The sequence below is a fragment of the Palaemon carinicauda genome, chromosome 4, assembly GCF_036898095.1.
Source record: "Palaemon carinicauda isolate YSFRI2023 chromosome 4, ASM3689809v2, whole genome shotgun sequence".
Lineage (NCBI taxonomy): Eukaryota > Metazoa > Arthropoda > Malacostraca > Decapoda > Palaemonidae > Palaemon > Palaemon carinicauda.
Genome location: NC_090728.1, coordinates 181,341,836 through 181,359,041, shown reverse-complemented (window position 1 = coordinate 181,359,041; position 17,206 = coordinate 181,341,836). Strand labels below are relative to the sequence as shown.

Here is a 17,206-nt window from a genome sequence, read left to right as displayed (position 1 = left end):
ACTAATCTCTCTTGATGAGTGCCAAGAGCATATGCTACACTTAATTTTACAGCCAAATATTCTTGCTTTTATAAATTTGGCAGAGATCCTATTGAAATGGAGTTTCAACTGATTTCTATGGGTACACCAATGGACCTGTTTACTATATTGTATTTCCAATGGGCCTGTATACTATATTGTATTTCCAAACAATAGAAAACAAGTAATTTCTACAAGCAAAAAATACATGTTTAGGCCTATAACAAAAATGAAGCTTTTAGTTCTATAACCTATTAAACGAATCCATGCACTGTTTAATGACGGTAAAGATTTTGAATTTTTCATTTATAAAAAGGTAAAGAAATTTACAGATTTCTGAATATCATGATAAGTATACCAGTAATATACAGTATATATATATATATATATATATATATATATATATATATATATATATATATATATATACACACACATATATATATATATATATATATATATATATATGTATATATATATATATATTTAGACGACTCGCGAAATCTAACCGAGGCCCTTTGCGTCAATAGGCGAAGGAGGAGATGATAATGATGATGATATATATATATATATATATATATATATATATATATATATATATATATATTAGAGAGAGAGAGAGAGAGAGAGAGAGAGAGAGAGAGAGAGAGAGAGAGAGAGGGGGGGGGGGGGAGAAATCGCAAAGTTGTTGTTGATGGGCACCATTGTTAGTATAAAAATTTGATATCTCGTGTTCCACAGGGTAGTGTTCTTGGCCCATTATTTTTCATACTCTATACACATGACATGTGGTTTGACCTAGAAAACAAGCTTATTGCATATGCAGATGGCGCTACTCTCTTTGCATCAATTCCATCTCCTGAATGTAGATCTGGTGTTGCTGAATCCCCTAAATAAAGATTTAGCCAATGCATGGTGCAAATTATGAGGCATGAAGTTGAATCGAAACAAAACTCAAAGCATGATTGTAAGTAGGTCAAAGACAATGGCTCCTCAACATCCGGATCTCAGCATTGATAATGTTTCTTTACTTTTATATGACTCTTAAAAATTTTAGGCTTGATTCCCGACAGCAACTTCACTTTTGAGAAACACATTAGGTCTATGTCTTCTTAAAAAAAAAAAAAAAAAAAAAGAGGATTATTGAGAAAGCCTTCTAAGATGTTTGGTGATCAATCTATTCTGAAGAAGTGTTTTAATTCTTTCATTCTACCTTGTTTCAAGTATTGTTCTCCTGTCTGGTCTTCAGCTGCTGATTCTCATCTTAATTTGTTAGACAGAAACTTACGATCTATTAAATTTCTTATTACTTTTCTAGATATTTCATATTACTAGGCATGCAGTTAATTCTAATAGTCAGGCCTTCTCCATCATGAAGCTCAATACTACACAATATTCTAGAAGTTTTATTCCAGCTGTGACCAAGTTGTGGAATGATCTTCCTAATCAGGTAGTTGAATATGTAGAACTTCAAAAGTTCAAACTTGCAGCAAATGTTTTTATGTTGAACAGACTGACATACGTCTTTTTATACTTTATGAAATATGTTTTGATGTTGTTACTGTTTCAAAGATATTTTATTTTAATTGTTCATTACTTCTCATATTGATTATTTATTTTCTTTCCTCTTTGGGCTGTTTTTCCCTGTTGGAACCCTTGGGCTTATAGCATCATGCTTTCCCAACTAGGGTTGTAGCTTAGCTAGTAATAATATATATATATATATATATATATATATATATATATATATATATATATATATATATATATATATATGTGTGTGTGTGTGTGTGTGTGTATGTATGTATATATATATATATATATATATATATATATATATATATATATATATATATATATATAGAGAGAGAGAGAGAGAGAGAGAGAGAGAGAGAGAGAGAGAGAGAGAGAGAGAGAGAGAGAGAGAGAGAGAGAGAGAGAGAGAGAGAGCATGGTTCAAATTATGGGACATGAAGCTGAATCCAAACAAATTCAAAGTATAATTGTAAGTCAAGGACAGTGACTCCCCAACATCCGGATCTCAGCATTGATAATGTTTCTTCAACTTTGTTTTACTCTTTTAAAATTTTAGGTGTGGTTCTCTACAGCAAATTTACTTTTGAGAAACACACTAGTTTTGTGTCTTTTTCAATTGCACAAAAATTGGCTTATTGAGAAAGCCTTTTAAGATTTTTGGTGATCAATCTATTCTAAAGAAGTGTTTTAATTCTTTCATTCTACCTTGTTTCGAGTATTATTCTCCTGTCTGGTCTTCAGCTGCTGATTTTCATCATAATTTGTTGGACAGGAATTTACGGTCTATTAAATTTCTTATTACGGATTTCGATATTAATCTCTGGCACCGTCGTTCAATTAGTTCATTATGCATGTTGCATATGATTTTTCATTATTCTGATCATCCTTAAATACAGATCTTCCCGGACAGTTCCATCCTATTCATAATACTATGCATGCAGTTAATTCTGATAGTCTGGCCTTCTTCATCATGAGGCTCAACACTACACAGTATTCTAGAAGTTTTATTCCAGCTTTGACCAAGTTGTGGAATGATCTTCCTAATCGGGAAGTTGAATCTGTAGAACTTATAAACTTCAAACGTCTTTTTCAGTTTATCTATGAAATATGTTTTAATGTTGTTACTGTTTTTAAAATATCTTATTTTAAATGTTCATTACTTCTCATATCGTATATCTATTTCTTTATTTCATTTCCCTACTGGGCTATTTTCCCTGTTGGAACCATTAGGCTTATGGCATCTTGCTTTTCCAACTAGAGTTGTAGCTCAGCTAATAATAACAATAATATATATATATATATATATATATATATATATATATATATATATATATATATATATATATATATATATATATATATATGTGTGTGTGTGTGTGTGTGTGAGAGAGAGAGAGAGAGAGAGAGAGAGAGAGAGAGAGAGAGAGAGAGAGAGAGAGAGAGAGAGAGAGAGAGAGAGAGAGCTACATCCAATAAAATCAAGGCTCTATCACCTTCGATGCTAATCTATAAAATATGCGACTTGTTTGATTATCATATATCGTTCAATAATTGATTAAGTTATTTTTAGCGCATATTAAGCAAGTCTGGAACAGATTGCCTCACCTCATATTTGGAATTAATCTAGACATAAAAACTCGGTTAATCTCAAAACTGTTATTTTTCTTTATAGAACTATTTCGTGATATAACCAATGGAAGAATGAACGTGTGAAGGAAGTACAAGGCATAAGCAGAGAACCTTTAAAATCATCGACCATCGATATTTCTCGCATCTTAAGCCAACAGGCAACATTTGCGTTTGGGTGAAATAAAACCTTTATTATATTTTCTTCATTAAAGTTACCTTTATAGCTCCCTAAAGTATCCTTAAAATTATTTAACCGAGTATCATCAATCATATTATTTTTCTTAGGTTATTTCAAGGAAATATAATTATTTAATTCCATAACAAATGCCGTGTGTATTTGTTTACAAGCTCTTGACATAGAGAGGTATTAGAGATGTTGGCATTACTTTGACAAATATCACTTTGCGCTGGCATTAAGAAGATTTTTCTTATCTTGAAGGTCAACAGAATAAGTAAATGGTACGTAATAGCTGGTGAAAAGATAAGAATCTGTTTTAATGTTCATCATAAACTCCCGGAAGTTAGGTTGCCGTCACCCAATGTGCTATTACTTTGTCATGAATCCCGTTACGTGGACATAAATTAACCATTCATTACGATTAAGTTTTGTAAACGTAATAATTTGCATGCTTGTTATGTAAGGAAATTAGTTTTATTAAAAATTTACGAGTAGCCTACCATGTTAATGGAAGGCCGGTTAATTTTCCATCTGGATACCATTTGACAGCATTGTTAGGCTTACTTAGCTGAAGATGTCGTTTGTAGCCCAGTGAGATCAGGGATGATTATTTTAACACAACGTTAAGCCAGGTTTCAAAGTATGGAAATAGAAATAGGTCAGTTTTGCTAAGTAAGTAATAGAGTGTTTAGTATGTTATAAATTAGCCTATTTCTTTTTCCTTTTTTCAGAGCACTGGAACCATTATTTTTGTAGTAGGTAATTCCCAATTTCAAGAAATTGCTTAACTTGGTTTAAAACTTCTTATAAGAGTATGAAACATATATTTCTGACTGCTTAGCATTATACAGTAATTAGTGAAGTCCACAACTTTATTAAACATACCCATATTTTTAACAATTATTAGATACATAAATGGGAAACTCAGGGTTTTTAGGTGGGGCTAAAGCCTTGGGGTGAATGTAGTTTATCGGGACAGGGCGATATCTTTCTTATTACTAGCCCAATCGTTTTTCCTTATGGGGGGAGATGTGCTTTACTATGATCCGATACGTATACCATAATATGAAGTTATTTTATATTTTCTAAGTTCAGCCCAAGAAGTTATTTAATATTTTCTAAGTTCAGCCCAAGAAGGGGGTCCTGGGGCTTGTCCGCGGCTAGGGGTTGTGACCTGGGAACTACTAGGTTCGATTAGGTTGGGTTTGTGGGGTTTGTATGATAGCGACAGTGGTTGGGGGGTCGCAGGGGGGCGTTAGCCCCCCCCCCCCCATTAGGTCATTAGGAAGGTAAGGACACGGCTTGTAGGTCAGGTTACGGGGGGGGGGGGGTGAAGTTTGGGTTAGTTGTTGTCCATTTTTCTCGGCGTGTCTCCATAAACTACAAAGGCTCCGGTTTTGTTATAACATATTCCTGTAATTACCACTTACACTTTTTCATGCATTTGATTAATGTTAATGGTTATGAATATCCACCATACTGCCTTACCATGTTTTTTTGGGGGGTAATATTACAGTAAAGTCCCACCCAGCGCTATTACCGCTTGCCAGTACAGTACGTAGGTGCTTGATGTTTTTCTTTTTTCGTGAGCAAAGCGAGTGCACCGTGGAGCAAAAACCATCAGACTTTATCTAAATATTACTGAAATCTAATGGTTTTTGCTCCGCCACGTACTCGCTTCTCTCACGAAAAAACAAAGACATCAAGTTTCTATGTACTGGCAAGCATTAATGGCACTGAGTAGGTAAGGCAATATGGTGGATATTCGTAACCATTAACATTAATCAAATGCATGAAAGTGTAAGTGGTACTTACAGGAATATGTTATAACAAAACCTAACCTAACCTAACTTATTAGGTTGCTAAGGTCACTTGGTCTTACTAGCTAGAGGCCTCTTAACCTATCTTAGGATTTATTGATTTCCTTAATATTTAATTTGCTCCTATCAGAAGCATTCTTGAGGCAGGCTGGAAAAAAGTCATTGAAACATGGTAACCAGGTAGTTAATATGGGGTAAGAAAGTCTGTGAGGGTGCAGCCCACTTGCCCTAAGCATCTCGACACTTTCTTCAGCTAATGTCATGTGCAGATGTTTCTTTTGCAATCTTATGGAAATAATTTGTTCTTACTAAAATATATGATGTGAGCTTAAATATGGTTCTTGAAGTTTGGTAATTTTGGAAACTAGATGATCAACTGGTAGGTGAGGTAGTGGGGTTATCAGCCCCCCACATGATGTAACCCAACATTTTTTCTTCTGATACCATTCTGTTTAGACCTCTCTGCTGCAATCTGTAATGACATGCTATTGGAGCCTTTCTTTTATGTTTGAGTACAGCATTTATGTTGATGATAGTACCTTACTTATTGCTGATGGAAGATGGAGGTTTCTCATAAGTCTGTAACAAGTGAGCAACATGGATGTAGTTATGCACAAGAGAAAGAATATGCAGTTATCTGTCATCCTTTGCTTTAGTTCCTCACCAATATTATTTTTTTACACAAGAGGAAGGTTTATTTCATCTTAGTTCTGCCCTTCTTCTGATTCCTTTGCAATGGGTGTAATTTTGGAGGAAGTACAGGAGGGTCAAAAGGCAATCAGTGGTATGATTATTGGGAAATATGCCACTTTTGATGCCTAGAGAACTTTTTGGGTCTCTTGCCTACCACCCATGTTGCTTTAAGGACTGTTTATGATCATGCTCCCCTGACTTTCTGATCTGAGGGTGATATGTGGACAAGGAGGGTCAGCACATGCTTTCTGGCCATGGTAGTGCATGTGCTGAGCTCTTCCCTGGAGAGAGGCCTGCACATCCTAGTGGGATATTTCATCCCACTTGTTGTACCATTGTACAGTACCAAAGGAAGGTCCAACCCGAATAGTAGGACAAAGTCATCAAAGCAAAGGACGACCGATTGGCAGATCCCTTTGCATGGTTTCGTCAGAGGAGTAGTACAGTATTGTACCAAGCACAGCCCTGGGAAGGGTTTTGGTAGGGAGGTTTCACTCCTGCTACCAGTGGTAGGTCACTTTAGTGGAAATTGAAGACCTTTTGGTTTCAAGGCAGAGATTCCTCTAGAATGCGAATTCCAGTGAAAGGGAAGCAAAAGAAAGACCTAAGTTGGTGGATCACGGATTCAAACCTTCTCAGAAGGGTAGGTCTTCTTTCTCCCCCTCCTAAATTGATGCTCTTCACGGATGCATCAAAAGAGGGGTGGGGCACTCACCTGCTACATCATGTGGCCTCAGGGCTATGGTCCGCGTTAGACTAGCAGTGCCACATAAACCTCCTAGAGTTTGGGGAAACTTTCCTTACTCTTCAACAACTTCTAAGTGCTTCAATAATGTGGAGTATACTGTATGATACTCTTAATACCTAAAGCTGTATACAAGAGATCTTTTAGTTCTGTAGGGAACAGCGTTTCCATGTGTATTGGGACGAGGAAAACAGCCCTTAAAGTAAATGGGGTTTTACTTGCTTGAACAGTGAGAGCCTCTGTTATTCTTACTTTGAGTAGCTGATATTCCTAGTGGCCCTCATTGCTTTTTAGTCTCCTGGTTTGTTCTCGTGACCTTTTATCTAGAATGTGATTTCATTCTTTCAGGGAGACGTATTGTCGTGTGGGGATCCTGGGTGTCCATGGGGACCAGGATCCAGGAGCCCACAGTCTTGGCTACAATGGTGGTTTTCATGAGTAACTTTCCTGTTGTCAAAGTGTTGGAGGTGGCTGCCTATACTTGTTTGTCATTACGTCTTTACCTCTATTATTTTTAGTCTGTCTCTTTGGCTCTTCGACCTGGGTCCTTGGGTCTGCTGGCACGGCTAGACAGGTTGTCAAAGAGGAGACTTGATTACACCTTTCTCTATACAGTATGGGTTAAGGTCTTTTCTGGTTTGTTATTCTGTGTTATCTGGCTAAGTCTAGGATGCCATTCCTGGTGTCGGGTTAATGGGACTAAGTATGACATGGTTGGGTGATGGGATAGTTGGGATAGGTTTAAATTTAATCCTTGTTACATTCTTTCAGCCAAACATAGGTTGAGCGGTTACCTTACGACTCTATTAGCAACAATGTCACCAGTTATTCTTGATTCCTTGCTTCTTGTTGTCTGTTTTCACGTGAGACAAGCGACAATGAGTAATGTTGTTGTCGGGTGTCAGAACATAGGGTTGTGTCGCATATTCCCCCAATGTCTCCTGACACCAGACCAGTAGACTGACCAGGTGATCGCTGTTAGAGAGGGCGGCCTCTTTCCAGTGCCCCTTGTCGCTTAGTGACAGCTCCTTAGGGAGTAGGGTGGAAAGTGGTTCGGTCAATGTCGGAGACTTTGGGTTGAGGTTGACTTACCACTTATGTCTCCTAACACTGAACCAATTAGTCAGTCCAGGCACTCATTCCAAAAGAACGAATCGCCTTCTACCTGTGCCCTTTCTTGTGGCAACAGCACCCTCTTGAGTCAGTCATCAGGTAGTATTCGGTCTGTGTTGGCGACTTGGGTTGTGGTTGACGTACCCCCAGTATTTCCTAACACTGAATCATTTGATCATACCATGGATTCATTCCTCAGGATTGGGTCACCTCCTTCCTGTGCCCTTCTCTTGGCAATGATGAGTCAGGTGACAAGTAGTCTGCATCTGTGTCGGCAAAATGGGTTGCAGTTAATGTTCCCTCTCTGTCTCCTAACCTTGAAACAATTGATCGGTCCAGGCTCTCATTCGACAGGGATGAGTCATCTCCTTCCCACACACCTTTCTATTGGTAACAGCGCCTTGTTGAGTCTGGTGACAAAGTAGTTGGTGGCCTGTGCTGGCGACTTTCGGCCATGGTGATTAACCCTTCCCCCATGTTGCTTAACAACGATCCATTTTGTTGTCCTAGGCACTCGGTACTCGGTACAAGGGAATGAGTGACCTCCTTCCTGTGAACCCCCTTTTCTCTTTCATGATGACAGCGTCCTGTTAAGTCAGGTGACAGGTGATTGCTTTGGCGTTGGCGACGTGGACATAAACTTCCACCCTTGAGTTGCCTGCCACTGATCCAGTGGAACTATTAGGCTCTTTCTTGTGAGGAGGGAGATACTTCTTATGCCTATGTTGTTCCTCCTTTTTTTTTATATTAATTCTCAAGAATTTACTGATTTTCAGTAGTGCCGTATTCTTGATCGACGATTGGGATTTACAGCGTCGGCCTCTCTTGGCGACTGTTCGAGTCCAGTTGTCTGGCCTTTGAGCTCCCACCCTCCTTCTTGGATGACTGGGTCCATGGGGGATTCCCCTGGCAAGAACTATAAGTGCTTTTAGCTCCCTTTCCTCAGGATTGAGACATATCTCCCGCTACCCTTTCTCTTGGCAGTCAGGCTCAAGAATTAATAGTATCAATACCCTTCGATTCATTAGGAATTTTTTAAGGAAGTTCTTCTCTTTCTGTCTTTTCGTCCCTAATTAAACAGATTTGATTTGAGTTGATACTTTGTGTTACACTCTCCTTTGTCCTCTTGTGAGAACGGTGTTGGCTCTGGTTTTAGTGTCGTTCTGGCTTGGTAGGAGGGGAGTTAGGCAATAGACAGGTTTCTTCGGTCACCAAGAGAGATCTGTTTGCTTTCCCTTTGGTTGCCTCCTGGCTTCTTACTAAAGGGATTGTCTTAGCCAGTCTCCTTTCTGGCAATGAGTTACCCATTTGTGCCTGCATCTTCCCTTTCTGGTTTTTGGGGCAACACTCTAGTCAGGTGCACTTTTCATTTCTGCCAACCTCACTCTGGACTGACCAGTTCTTACTTGGCATTCTCTGTCTTGTCGCAGTCCGCTGCATTAGGTAAAAATTGTTCAGGTTCAAGTTCGGGGTTTTCCCGCTTAATGCTTATCCTCCCCTTCCATTCTAAAAAGGGAAATTCTTCTAGTTCCTTCCTTGTTAATGTGGATAATTGACTTAGATACATTATCCTATGGTAATGTTTATTAATAGGGAATTTTCCTACTAAAAATTAATATTAGTAATACTTACATGGATAATTTGCTTACTACCACCCATCCTTCCCCACGTCTGGTATTACACAATTGAAGAGAGAGTTGATGAACTCTCTTTCCAGCTGTCAGTGTCACCAACGGCAATACGGAATGGGATGTATCAGGGTTGTACAGTATTATTCAAATACTGTACATGTATCCACAATACATTCATTTGATCCTACACTCCCTACATAGTAGTACTGTAGTTATTATTAATAAAAGGAGGAGATTTTCCAACTCAAGGAGTCCAGCTTGACTTTTGCTGAGCTGACCCGAATAAATTCGAGAGGGAATGATATATGTACTGTATATTAAATTTAAATGGAAAAAATTTAGCAAATATAATAGATAAAATAAATTAAGAAATAAATCTGCTATATGTAAAAAGGAATTTAAATTTTATGCATCAAACCTATGCTTTTTAAAAACATTCAAATCCTAATAACAGAGAAACTCAGGAGCCAATAAAATGTCAGACGAACTTTTCTGACCAAAACATACTATATATATCTTTGTCTTTTAAAAAATTTTAAATCACAAAAAAGTTTGGTGTATAGCAATACAGTAGTAGTAAGTATAAAGACATGGGAAGGCTAGTCATAGAAATCCACTTTTCCTCTAATTTTTTAGTATGTCACCAAAACTGCACTTTCAAAACTTATAGGACAATTGAGGTGTTGACAATACTAAGGGTCTCCAGGGGCCAAGTGGAAAAAATCAAAGTCACAAGAAAAACGCGTTTGGAAATTGGCAATTTTCAAACACTCATTATTATCTCGGCAATTTATGAACAAATTTTAAATGTATATGTACACAGTATATCCAAGTACTCTTATTAGTGTGAAAAAAGAAAATATTGAAGCAATAAAAAATAACACTTTGAGCTCTGGAGATGTTTAGTATTATGAATGCCTCAATCAGTATTGAGTAAGTATTGAAAAGCTGAAATAAATCTTATTTTGATTTTTTTTTTTCTCCCATGTATTATTTAAGACATAATGTAAATGTTTTCATTTTGTGGAACTCAAAGGAATTATGATTTCTGTATAATTCTTTTGTATTTTTTTTTTTTTTTTTTTTTTTGCAGATTCTGTGATTGGCATTAATCTTTCAAGTGCCTTCACCTTGTGCTTTTGGAGTTGGTAAAGTATATGTGTAACAAAATACATAGCCATGGAAGAGAAAGCAGCAGCAGCTCCTATGTTACGTATCCCTGCGATGCTTATGCCTTCATATAATAATGTGATGGGTAAGCTATTTTAGGCCTATCATTATTCTGTCAAATACAGATGTGATAGATATACTCTTACAAAATGGTACTCAAAGTTGTTAACTATGAAATTCAATGCTTTTGTATTTAATTATTTTCCCTTACTGTACTGATACTTTAAATATGATTTACAATTTTTTTTTACAGCAACTGAGGATGGGAAACAAGCACAAAAGAGAGTAAGAGTGTTATGTGGGGTGTGTGAGAAAATAAGATATTATTCCATCCATCGAGGGGTGACACGAATTGGAGGAGTTATAGCATGCGAAGCTTGCCGCCACTTTTATCAGAAGTTTAAAAGACAACCATGCATTTTGACTTGCACAGAGGGAGGAGGGTATGTATTTTTATTGTTACTGTATTATTATTACCAATAAAGTATGATTACTATTATTATCTCCTGTATTAAAACCCATGCTACAGAATGCTTCAAGCCCAAGGGTCCCAATAGGGCAAGTAGGCCCAGAAGGGGAAACAAATGGAAAAATAGAGATTACCATAAACGGTAAATGAAAAAACATAAAATCAAGATTAAAAATAACAAACTTTGAAATTACTTTCCAACAAAAGAACAACAAATTTTAAACTTCTAAGGTTCTAAATTCATCAGTTAATTATATCATTCTACAATTTGTTCATGGCCACAATAAAATTCTTAGAAAACTGTAATGTATTAAGCCTCATAAAAGGAAATGGAAAACTGCTAGAAATAACTAAATATGTAATAAATGTAATGGATTGTATAGTCTTAGAAACCTGAATGCAAATGATTATCAGATTTCTGTAAAATTTCAATAAGTGAATTTGCATAAAAAAATGACACCTATTATATAAAAAGTTGCTAGTTTAAGAAATATTGTCATATATAAATTTCTTTTTTTTTTTAACTAAAATTTTGTTTAAGCTTTATAGCTAGAAGTAAAGAACAGTAATGGGACAAGTTGAAGGGTATGAAAATAGTGTTTAAAAGTGAAATGGAAATTATAGCAAAGATCTTAGATTAAAATTCTGGGTAAAAAGAATAATTAAAGTAGCAGCTATTCACTGGAGCTCGTGATATACATTACAAGCCATATTATCAGGGCTAATAATCCAAGCCCGATGACCCCTAAAATCATATGCCATATATAGTTATCCTTCTTGCTCAGTCTGATTGGGGAACTTCAGGTTCATTCTCTTCAATATGAAGAGCCTCAACATGGTCTTCTACAAAGTTGAAAACCATACCAATGCCCGAATCGATTCGTCATTCATGCTAGCTATATGAGAAGCAACAAGAAAACGATAGAAAATTGACCAAGCCCAGTAACCTGTTTCCATGATCCATATGAATTAGAGACCTGATAGAAAAATATGCGAGATACTTTCCCATATGTGGGGTGTAGAGGGTGTTCCTCACAATGTGTGTACACAACTCTCTCTTAGAATTCCAATAACCAAAATTTTTCTCTTTTTAAGTGGTGATTATACTTAATAAGCTAAGAATTAAATTTTTAATGTATACATTATATTGTTATAGTTATTGCATTGTTTCATATACAATCAATTCTAAATTTTGTTTCCAGCTGTCTTGACTTGAATGATAATTCAAGAAATAGGTGCCGTGCATGTTGGATTGGGCATATTTTGAGCCGTTGTCCTGTCCCACCTGAAATGTATCAGAATTTGATAAGCCATTTGCCACAACCAATTCGGGTGAGTTTTTTTTTTATTTTAGTTTGAAAGAAGCTGTGACACAAATAGAAATTTTTTTAGTTTAAGAGCACTGCATTAATAAGTCAGCTAATAGATGAAAAAAATTGTATCATCAGGAACAAATTTAGTATGAAGATATGCTTCATCCATAAGCTGTTGAAAGCTTATGTAAAAAATATATGGTTGTTCCTACGCATGTACCTACCATCATCCTATAGATAGGAGTATGTCTTCAGTGCGAGTTGGAATGGCCATTGAAACTTTTAACAAGGTAGGTGGGACAATCCATCCATCTGAAGGACTGTATCATGTCACTTTTTTCTTTGGCTGAAAGTAGTATGGACGTACTCATTGATGGTTGTCTGACTGTTAGATCTTTTCTTATTTTGCTTGGGGTAAGTATTTGCTCTATTTTGTGAGTGCTTTCACTGGTAAGTGAAAACACATAGAAGGTGGATAAGCTATATTTGTTCCTTTGAGGATACAAAACGTCTGTTCCATTTGTTGTGTACACTGAGAAAGGCGGGATTGTATGCAGTTCCCCACCTGAAGGTCCTGAATGTTGGCAGTTCCCCTTCTAAAGAGATTGTGCTGCCGAAGAAATTGCTCTTCCAATCAAGATGATGAATTTTTCTTGGAGGATTACTCTGTTCACTTGGAATTGTTTTTCTTCAAGAGGTAATCTGTGTTGGAACTCGACTCCTGAACCATTTGAAGCAAGGACCTCTAGTAACTTCTTCCTCTGGAATGTGCTAAGCGTTATGTGCTTTGTTACCTCCTTCCAGGCTAAGTCCTGGAACGGAGTTAGGAGGAAGAGGTTGTCTGCTAATGAGAGTAGGGTTTCTTTGAATGTGTCTTTGGGGGAATGATCCTGGCTGGCATCAGTTCTTTACAAGTTGTCGCAAGGACGAAGCCTGAGTCCATTCTTTTCTCAGCCGAACCATCACTTTCAGGCGATGTTAAGTTGGAGCTTTAGCTCCATATTCAGCTTCCAGGGAGGCTCTAGGTGACTCAAAGGACATAATGTGCATGCAGACCATCAGTTATTCCAATTTGCCTCTTTCATTCCTCTGTGTTCACATGTAACCACCTGGAATACCTCTTTAGAGTCTTTCACGGACAAATCTGAACTACCCTTTGATTTTTTAGATTTGAAAAGTCTGATCACTCTCCCAAACAAAGGTCAAATACTTGGATATGCTGATGTATTGGGAATTTCTTTGAACTCGCATCAGCAAACTCAGAAAGGCAGTGCATTGGTTCCTGATCAGTTGGAACCTCTGAACGGTTCATGGTAGCAAGGAAGAGATATAGAGAAGAGCGAGTTCTCTCTTTTTCCTTCTCTTCCAGCTCGTCCTTCCCCTACTTTTTCTTATTCAGAAACTTCTTTTCAGAAGTAAGAAGTAGATGTGGTAGTTGCAAAAACCTTTTAAAAAAGCTCCTTGGGGCATTTAGCTTACATTTTTCTTCTTTTCGAGAGGGACAGTTACCTTATGGTTTGGTCAGGTGAGTTTGAAATCCAGGTAATGATGATGCATTGCTCCTATATTCATCATTCCTATTGTGGCGTAAGAGGAATGCCTTGGCACTTTAGAAACTGCTGTTCCTCTTCTAGTGTATATTAGTTCTCATCCTACAACCAGTACCTGAGTTGGTTGAACAATTGTGAGCCTGATATGATGGTTTTTCTCTTTGGATGCAAAGGCCCTGGTCAGGATCTAACACTGACTCCATGACCCAGATGAAAGTTTTCACAACCTTCCCTGTTCCTGCCAGGAATAGGAGTAATGTCCTTTCCTTTAGAGAAACACTGATTCCCATCAGGAGGAATTAATGGAGCTCACCCTGAGCAATTCTTTTGGGCTCCATTAAGTGGAACATGATTCTGTTTTGACATTTACCATTGTGGCACCAATTGTAGGTGAGTGGTCCCTCAAGCACCGATCACCAGCACCCAAGTCCTGGAGAGGGTAGTGTGTTTGCTGCTCTTGAAGCCATGCTTCCTCCTCTTTTGGGATGGAGTGAGAGAGCTCACCAGGTGACCTTTTCCCAGGGCTTAGGTAGCCAGTCCTTAAGCCTCTTGTTGTAGATCTTTCGACATAATGGCAGCTAATAACGGTCCCTTCAGGTTACATGCTAAGTTAAATCTATTTTTATCGTGTTGTCTTACAGTACTGGTTATGCAAGGTTCAGGCTTTTTTTTTACTAATGTATGTTTTTTTTTTTTTTATTAAATTAAATTAATGTGGGTAAGAGTAAGGTTATGAGATGTACGAGAAGGGAAGGTGGTGCAAGGTTGAATGTCATGTTGAATGGAGAGTTACTTGAGGAGGTGGATCAGTTTAAGTGCTTGGGGTCTGTTGTTGCAGCAAATGGTGGAGTGGAAGCAGATGTACATCAGAGAGTGAATGAAGGTTGCAAAGTGTTGGGGGCCATTAAGGGAGTAGTAAAAAATAGAGGGTTGGGCATGAATGTAAAGAGAGTTCTATATGAGAAAGTGATTGTACCAACTGTGATGTATGGATCGGAGTTGTGGGGAATGAAAGTGACAGAGAGACAGAAATTGAATGTGTTTGAGATGAAGTGTCTAAGGAGTATGGCTGGTGTATCTCGAGTAGATAGGGTTAGGAACGAAGTGGTGAGGGTGAGAACGGGTGTAATAAATGAGTTAGCAGCTAGAGTGGATATGAATGTGTTGAGGTGGTTTGGCCATGTTGAGAGAATGGAAAATGGATGTCTGCTAAAGAAGGTGATGAATGCAAGAATTGATGGGAGAAGTACAAGAGGAAGGCCAAGGTTTGGGTGGATGGATGGAGTGAAGAAAGCTCTGGGTGATAGGAGGATAGATGTGAGAGAGGCAAGAGAGCGTGCTAGGAATAGGAATGAATGGCGAGCGATTGTAACGCAGTTCCGGTAGGCCCTGCTGCTACCTCCGGTGCCTTAGATGACTGCGGAGGTAGCAGCAGTAAGGGATTCAGCGTTATGAAGCTTCGTCTGTGGTGGATAACGGGGGAGGGTGGGCTGTGGCACCCTAGCAGTACCAGCTGAACTCGGTTGAGTCCCTTGTCGGGCTGGGAGGAACATAGAGAGGAGAGGTCCCCATTTTATTTTTTTATTTTTGTTTCATTTGTTGATGTCGGCTACCCCCCAAAATTGCGGGAAGTGCCTTGGTATATGTATGTATGTTTGATTAAATTATAATACAGTACTGCACTTGGCGTTTAGCATAATATGAGAAGCTATTTTGTTACCATTTCCTTCAGCCTTTTTATTTGATAGGAATATTCTTAATAAGAAGTAGAGAATCAAATTTCTTTTAGCTATTTAGAGGAACTCTGTTGCTTGTTTTGAGTCTTAGCTCCTTCGCTACAAGATGGCAGTTTTGCTACTCAAGCTATATCTGAGATTTGTCACCATCGGATATACTTGCTCACTTTATAATAAGCTACATTTCCATGTTTATTTGTTTTACTGCTGATTAGAGAGTAAATTTTTCAAAAGCTTGCTTTATTATCCATAGCATTTCAATCTAAACAACCAAAATATTTTTCCATTCATCGTTAATCGATTATAGAATGTTTTTTAAGAATTTTTTTTAACTAATGATCTCTGAATAATAGTAAAGCACTGTGATTTCAAGTGTAAAAAATAGCTTTATATTCATTGAAGTGACTATGTTATTCCGTTATAATTCCACGATATATATCCGTTGAAAGATATAAAACTACTCGTAGTAATAATGAACTTCAAGTTGTACAGAAATGTAAGGGAAATACAGTATTGATTTATTTCCATGGAACTAGAAAGATTTTGGGTAAAATAAAATTTATATATTTATTGAAGTTACTATGTTATTCTGTAATAATTCCACGATAAATAGCCGTTGAAAGATATAAAACTACTCAACAGTAATAATGGACTTTACGTTATACAAAAATATAATTAAAATATCCATTTGTTTCCTTTTGAGACGAAGTATTCTATAATGTAAAATTTATAAGGTATATATACGATGAGAGAGAGAGAGAGAGAGAGAGAGAGAGAGAGAGAGAGAGAGAGAGAGAGAGAGAGAGAGATAGATATTATATAAATTTAGTTCATTAGACATAAGGTTTGTTTGTTCGTCTGTCATTCCAATTTGCGTGGTACTGTCACTAACTCGCTATGAACTGGATCTTTCCTGTTTTGGGTATTTCATGAGCTTGGAAAAAGAGACTGCACATGTAAGAACATGACGAATACTGCGTAGAAAGGCAATAAATGGAAACAATGACAATAGGCTAACTTTTACTCATGAAAACAATGAACAATACTAAAATGAAATAAGACATGAAGATAATACTTTGTAGCAATGATAGTTGAGAAAAAAAGGGAGTAATAAAAAAAAAGAAAAAAATTAATGTCAAGTTTTTGTCTCGTGGGTGGGACATAGTAGAGGCGGAGAAGCTTTTCCTGTGATTTGAACACTATAATAACATATAAAAACAATATAATAGATCTTAAATAATCATGAATAAGGGCTAGAATCGCAAGTATTTCGGTTAATGGTAGAATGAGATGTGATGATCGGTGTGTCTCCTATTTGGGGGTGTTTGGGTGTTTGAGTTATGCCTCAGGTAGGGAATGTAACCATTGGCTAGAGAGAGTGGTGTGATTATTGTATGGTAACAAAAAAAAAAAAAAAAAAAAAAAAAAAAAACCAGAGTAAAATATCTCGTACATATTCAGAAATAAATGCTAGAATCCCAAAGACTTTATTGGTTGGCTGAAGACAGGAGGAGAAGGGGGCTAACATTAGGGAGGAGATTTTTCTATGAAATTTCCAGAGTGTGAACTGTGTTTGATATACAACCTTGTTTCATTGTTGTTTTA

The 17,206-nt window shown here is 37.1% G+C and overlaps 1 protein-coding gene across 1 annotated transcript in view; it reads left to right on the top strand.

The window, feature by feature from the left end:
• The first annotated feature begins 3,509 nt into the window (after positions 1-3,509).
• The window catches only part of LOC137640257 (uncharacterized), an 84,902-nt gene continuing 71,205 nt past the window's right edge, over positions 3,510-17,206 (top strand). Inside the window, exons 1-4 of the mRNA XM_068372847.1 lie at positions 3,510-3,642; positions 10,457-10,618; positions 10,787-10,976; positions 12,205-12,334. Coding sequence (XP_068228948.1) covers positions 10,543-10,618; positions 10,787-10,976; positions 12,205-12,334 — 396 coding nt within the window. The 5' untranslated portion in view covers positions 3,510-3,642; positions 10,457-10,542. The remainder of the gene's footprint in view (positions 3,643-10,456; positions 10,619-10,786; positions 10,977-12,204; positions 12,335-17,206) is intronic.